Below are 7109 nucleotides of genomic sequence, written 5' to 3' on the forward strand. Positions count from 1 at the left end.
TAATATAAATAATATTATATATTATATATAATCTATATATATTAATCGGGCCAAGGCGGGGCTGGGATTGCATTCCCCATCCCCATCCCCGAACCCGATTAGGGACTCAGGGATAACCCCATCCCCGACCCCAACTCCGCCAAAGTACCCCCCATACCCAACACCGTCGGGTCGGGGAGCCTGGGTACCCGTTAGGGGCAGAGAAAATTGCCACCCCTAGGGCCAGGTTAGGTTTTGGGCAACACAATATTATTAGAAAAAATGAAAAAAAAACAAAAAAAAATAAAGTAAATTTAAAAGGTAGACAACAAAATTTTAAAAAAAATAATAATCTTAAAATTTTATTCCATATAAATTTTGATGTATACAATTGTTTATATATGAAATATTAAAATGAAATTGAAAATTATAATAAAATTGGAATAAAATAATATAATAAATTTGAAAATAAAAACTTATAAACAAATGTGTGTGCCAGGTTGGGTTACCATCCGGGTTGTGCTAGCATGGTCTACTTTCTTGTGTGGTGTTGTGCCAGCTCGTAGGTGGTTGTGAGTCAATTAGGCATGGCAGAAATCTTATCACAACTACTCCCCTACAAATTGAACTCACGATCACGATCAGTGAAAGCGAGATCTAGAAAAACCTTTTGTAAGGATATTTGTTGTTTGATCAGCTATAGCAATGTACTTTACAAGAAGATTTCCATGAGCAACTTTATCATATACAAAATGGAAATCAATTTTCAAGTGTTTTGCGTGGGAATGAAAAGTGGGGTTCAATGTAAGATAAGTAGCACTTAGGTTGTTGCACTAGATTTGAGGTGGTCAATAGAAAGACACACCCAACTCTGGAGGAGAGATTGAAGCCACATAATTTCTACTGTTGTGGTGGTGAGTGCTCATGATTTGGCTTTAATTAAAGACTGAGCAATTGTCTTCTAACGAAAAGAGCTCCATGATATTAAATTTTCACCCAAAAACATGGAAAGGGTTGTATAGATTTGTGATTGTCAAACAAACATGCCCAATCCACATCAAAGAATGCCACTAAATCAATTGATGATTAGTGAGATAAGTGGAGTATGTTTCAAGTACCAAAGTACCCATTTTGTAGAAGCCTAATTATCAACACTTAGGTTGTGCATCTTTTGGCATAAACGGTTAAGAACAAATGATATGTATAGTTATGTAAGAGACAAATATTGAAGAACTCCAATGATATTATGGAATTCATTACCATCAAAATCGGCTTTACTAGAAGAAGCCAATGCTATAGGTATAGATATTTGTTTAGAGGCATCCATCTTTTTCTGTTGAAGGTCTAATATATACTTTTGTTGACTAAGATGATGACCTATAGATGTACATGTAACCTCAAGCCTAAGGAATAAAAGGAGATAACCAAGGTCTTGAATAGAAAATTGTTGACTAAGTAATAATATGAGTGAGGTAATGGCTTTAAAAGAGTCACCATTGATGATAAAATCATCCAATGACAACACTAACATATGAATTTGATCAGTATGGAGAACAAATGAAGGCATATTTGTCTTAGAACTCATAAAGCCCAATATGACTAGAAAGCTGGAGAGCTTGTAAAACCAAGCACGTGGAGCCTATTTAAGGCCATAAATAACACACATGATCCATAGACGTAGGAAGTTGGGTCATAAAAACAACTTCAAGTAGATGTCCTTGTAAAAAAGTGTTGGACTTCCCTGAGATGCCTGCCACGTATGTGGTGCCTTTAATTAAAGAATATCGCTGGAAACCTTTAACAGTTTTAACTTTAACCCCGAAGGTCAAAACGAGTTAATTAAAAAGAAACATCACAACATACAGGATGGAAACAAAGCTTTCTAAAAGGGTGCATAAAAAAGGTTTAAGGGAACCTTTAAGCTCACAAGATCTCTAAAAAGTGCCCCCATTGAGGAGACATGGTCCTCCTCTCTCACTCTCAGTTTGACAAATCTCAAGCAGATCTGATCTAGTGTTTCTCATTCCACAACACAAATTTGAAATTTCCACTTCAGTCCCATCATCACCATCAATACAAGGCCCAAACCGATATAATTAGATTTTGATCAAACCCAAATTCAAGTGATGAATACATTTTTGTACACGGCAAATATGTTTCGATGTTTTTGAATTGATAGATCGCGTCAATCAGGGCCGTTGGTTTGGAACAACTCTCCAATCAGAACCCATGACCCCACCCCAATTCATAGCGATTGATCGGACGGCTGCCACGCGGAAGCAGTGAGTAAAGAGAGATCCTTCCATCCTAACTTCAAACACCCACTCTCCTCTACCAAGGTGTATCCCTTCCAAGGGAACATGCCGAGTAGTAAACTCGCTTGAGCCGCTGGGTTTCCACCGAGTGAGACGGGTCTAAAACCGATTCTCCTCAACTCATCGGCCCATCTCTCGGCCCTCACCTCACCCGTCCTCTTGGGCCCACCAACGGCCACGATGTTCCTGATCTCGCAACCGAAGAGCTGCTGCTCCACCTGATGCCGCTCCACGCTATCCCCACCCAAGCCATCGCCCAACGCATCAAACAACGCCGAGTAGTAATGCAAGGCCTCGACGAACCTCCCCAAGAAGCTCCCGCTGTGGCTGAGATCTTGTTCGACGATCGTGATTAACTTGGGCTTCAACAGATTAAGCAGCCTCAACGTCCCCAGATCCGACCCCGTGATGTCGTACAGACAATGGTGCATCCAGTGCACCACCGTAGCCTCGTGTTGCCTCGGAGCGAGTCGACTCAGATCGGTTATGTTCCCCACCTTCCCTTCCAACGCGTGGAACTCGAACGGTAGACCCAGGGAGTTGGCGAAGTCGGAGAGTCGCCGTCCGGTGGCCTCCAGGAGCTCGATCGACGACCCGACGCCGGTGATTCGCATGGAACGGATCTTTCTCGATCTCGAGGCGAGGATGTGGAACAGTCCTGGCCATTGAAGGCCCTGCATTATATCGAGATCGATCACGTGGACTCGATCTTCGGCTTCCAGAGCTTGGAAGATGGCTTGATTCGCAGTGAAATGGGAGAATTTGATCAAAGGGCTAATGGAATTGTAAGATTGAAGCGCGCTACAGATTCTCTGGTTCTGAGCCAAGGTTAGGGTTTTGATGTTGAGAGGAGAGTACATACCGAGGCAAGAACTGACGATTCGAGTTTGCAGAGCTTCGGCGAAGTATGCCGCGACTCGTTCCGGTGATGAACCAAAAGGAGAAGCAAGTTCCGAGATTTCAGGGAGGAGACCGCTGGCTTCGTCGAGGTTGTCCATGGATACAGCCTCGGCGCACTGGAGTAGAAGCCCCAAGAGACGGAGACCGGAGGACTCACCTCCGATGACGATTTCTTCTTCCGCTTCGTCTTCGTGTCTTACTGATTTCTCACCCGAAACTGTGGCTTCTCCGGAGAGGTTCCTGCCGAAATTGAAACGCTTACGGGCTTGGTTATCTTCGTTATCTCCGGTGGAGTCTCCGGCATGGGATTCCCGATCACTTCGCTTTGGTCTCATGGTGGAGTTGGGGTTAGGGTTTGCATTAATGGAGGATTGAAGGCGTAAGCTCTGAAGCATGTCGATGACAGCGAAGGAGAAAGAGATGGAGAGAGAGAGAGATAGAGATAGAGATAGAGATAATTAATGGCGGAAAGCCTCTTCGATAAGCTTTTTGAGAAATATCGCCAAAACTGCAGAGAAGACAAAAAGTGTTTCAGACGGTTGCAGAGAATGTGAGAGAGAGAGAGAGAGAGAGAGAGAGAGAGAGAACTTTTGCTGTTATCGTCGTTAGTGTCTCCGTTTGTCTGCCGTCAAAGCGTTCAGTTTCGTGTCGTCGTTCCGTCAACGAATTTTGAGGTTAGGTTTCAATTAATAATTTATTAGCTATTAATAAATCTCTAATTACGTCATCGTTCGACTCTTTGGCGGTTGTTTTGGGAGTTTGGGAGGATATAGTTTTGTCTTCTCGTGAGAATTTCAGACCTGTTATCCTGTACGACGATAGTGATAGATCAGTTGATATACCTAGAGATCTCCACCGTCCATCCCGTCTGATGACATTTACGGTTCCATTTAATGACAACCATAGATCTGATCGACGTGATAAACTTTTTATATAAACAAATTAGAAATAGAACGTAAACATCTAAGCCCAAGCCCGGCCCAGATTATTGCGCAAAAGGGCCCAAACTCCAACCATGATTATAACTTTATAAGTAATTCACCTTGGGCCACATGGACATGGGTGGCCAAACTCCAAAGCCGAGAGAATGAGAATCTCCCCCATGCAGAAAAAACGAAGTAAATTACAGAAAGTCACCCTGTAATTAGGGGGCGATGACGCTTGGCCCCCTCAACATTGTTTTGTGATAAAAATACCCTGAACCTTTTGGATTTCAGAACTGAAACCCTTATTCCATTTAACTGGGTTGATGGTAAAGGTAAAATTACTAAATTACCCATTTGATGGGCCGAGAGGAAAAAAAAATTCTAATGATGAAAATTGACATGCAAATCACAACCTCTTTTTGGTTGAGTTTTGTTTTTTCTTCGAGAAAGATTTGAAAGCACAACAACCCAATCCAACAGAGATATTGCGGTTAATAGTGCTTATTTTTGTAAGTTGTGCGATTCACTTGGTAGGATCTTTGACTCATTGTAGTATAGATTTAGGATCAAATCCCGGGGCCGGATCTTATCGTAATGAAATACTTTTCCAACAGATGCCAATATGATCTGTGTCGCACATTTTACCATGAGATTGGGACCTACTATGATCGGATGTGCCAATGGATACATATTCATATACGAAAGCATCCGAAAAGTATTTTGTTGTGAAAAGATCCCAACTCTTTAAATCCTATTGCAACCAAGGTAAGGACTACTTTCCTCATTGTGTGTCCCATTGAAGCAAAAAGTAAAAAAAAAAAAAAAAAATGTTCATTTTTGTCATTTTGATAGCTTTTTCTTTTAGTCCATGAAATCTTGAATGAACAGTTTTGTAATTTTAATCACACAGTTGACCCATTCACCAATAAAGTGGGGGTAAAGTACAGAAATCCAAAAGTTAGAGGGCTATTTATCGCAAAAACAAAGTTTGAGGAGGGCCAAGTATCACCACCTGCTGAGTACAAGGTAGCAGTCTGTAATTTAGCAAAACAAAGGGCAAAATCTGTAGAGCTATAATTAGAGTGAAAAGTAAGCTGGTGCTGGGCCTCAATGTGGGCCTATTTTGGAAAGTCTTTATCTATTTTTCATAGTAAGAGAGAATCCCATTTGTTTGAAACTTCCAATGCAAACTTTGAAAAGAAATTTCACCCATTTTAAGTGAATGGAAATTAATTTCATAAATGTATTATTATATCAACGGTGGAGATGATTTGACGTGAATTTACTGTTGTTTTCGCAGCAAAAAAAAAAAAAGGAAAATACTGTTGTTATGACTTCTCGTGAGAGGATCTTGTTGGCATAAAGGCAAGCTGGCGTTTCCATGGAAACAAATACGAGTGACCCCACAGGCCACACTAACGAAGCAGGAGGCATTTGAATTTGAATACGTACTCAAGCGTTGTAATCAGCTCTGGCAGCTATATTTTCACTGGGCCTAGTGGGTTGACGAGGGGGCCCACCACTAATTTTCATGTCTCCTGCCAAGTCCACCTCCCGTTCTGGCCCATGAACAGGCACAAGAGCTGACGTACTGTTTTTGTGCAGGAGGAAAAGCCTAAGTGACCCACTAGTTGGTGGGTCTCAATGTTTTTTTGGGTCAAATGTCAACAAGAATGAATGATTTCAAATCATCTAAATGAAAGATAACAATAAATGTGTGATGGGATTTGATTAGACGAGGTTTATTCCGAAAGTAACCTTTCTTTTTTAAGTGTTTGATTAATAATTAGAGCTACAATTAAGTTCTTATGATTATTTAATATTTTTATACACAAATAACCATTTTCATCTTTTCAAAACTTTGTAGAAGGTGTTTTGAATTCCCTTTTTCATGTTTTTTTCTTATTATTTTGCTATATTGGTTACATTTTTACTAGGAATTCGAATTTCGTCCTCATGCCATCCTCACAGTCTCTTTCAGCGAGTATTGAGAACATCTTTGTACTTATATGCTTTTATTCATAGGGAGATATTCTTAATACACAGCTGCAAAGAGCTGTGAGTATGGTTTTGTGAAGACCAAATCTGAATGTATTATATTACGGTTAGAAGATGATGATGATGATGATAATGATGATGATGATGGTGAAATAAGTCGGAATCTATTGAGCACATGACCCTAAAATCACACATTGGGAACATCTCTCGTAGTTTATGTTAGAATACATGGGGAGTTATTCCGGATGTGCAGCTGTAGTGTCTTGTGGCCAGCGGTTTGTGGTCATCAGATCTCATAAACTCGATGAAAGCAACCTTTTATTGGATTTAGTAGCCAATTCTGTTTTTCTTCATGGATTATTGATATGCAATTAGAATGTTCTCAGAAGAATTGGTAAAAGAGAAGGAGAAAGAAACAGGGTCATGGCTTTTGAGTTAGATCATGCATTCATGCTTCTCCTTTTGTTATTTCTTCTGCTTTTGCAGTTTTGTTTTATTATATGTTGGCCTCAGTTGCAGAAATGGTCTTGGGTGAAAATGATGAAGAAGAAGGTGGAAAAAAGAAAGTGGGACTGTTGCTTTTCCGTTTCTTTTTCCTAGCAAATTCCTTGTTTTAGTGGTTGCTAGAACGTTTAATAAAAAGAAAAGAAAAGCAACTTTAAGATGAGAAAACAATGGAAATATCATTGAAGGATGAGAATGAGGATGAAAATCAAACAACCTTAAAATGAAAAAGATGTTTCTTGAATTCCAAACAATAATTGCACTAGTGGAAGAAATAGATGTAAAATCATGGAATCCTAGTGGGAAAGGGGAATGATGTCTTGGAAAGCCTCTGGAATCAAGCATCATTGACTCAGAAAAAAGATATGAGTAACTTTTTCATGGCATGGGCTAATGCCATGTAGGCTAAATTGACCATTTTTAACCTATGTGAGCAAGTGTTCTTTTTGGTAGAGAAAGTTGAAAAGTAAAAGGTCTGCTTACTAGG

The 7109-nt window shown here is 40.2% G+C and overlaps 1 protein-coding gene across 1 annotated transcript; it reads right to left on the reverse strand.

Moving 5' to 3' along the window:
• Positions 1–1783: 1783 nt before the first annotated feature.
• LOC148846466 (GRAS family transcription factor) lies at positions 1784–3911 on the reverse strand. Its single transcript, XM_088956304.1, has one exon. The coding sequence runs from the start codon at positions 3587–3589 to the stop codon at positions 2225–2227; it is 1365 nt and encodes a 454-aa protein (XP_088812430.1). The 5' UTR covers positions 3590–3911; the 3' UTR covers positions 1784–2224.
• Positions 3912–7109: the final 3198 nt, after the last annotated feature.

This window comes from Nelumbo lutea, chromosome 7, assembly GCF_056320005.1.
Source record: "Nelumbo lutea isolate HS-2025 chromosome 7, American lotus-T2T, whole genome shotgun sequence".
NCBI lineage: Eukaryota > Viridiplantae > Streptophyta > Magnoliopsida > Proteales > Nelumbonaceae > Nelumbo > Nelumbo lutea.

What these genes read in the sequence shown, in the direction of transcription:
- LOC148846466 (XM_088956304.1), bottom strand. Translation starts at nt 3,589, where the DNA reads ATGCTTCAGAGCTTACGCCTTCAATCCTCCATTAATGCAAACCCTAAC.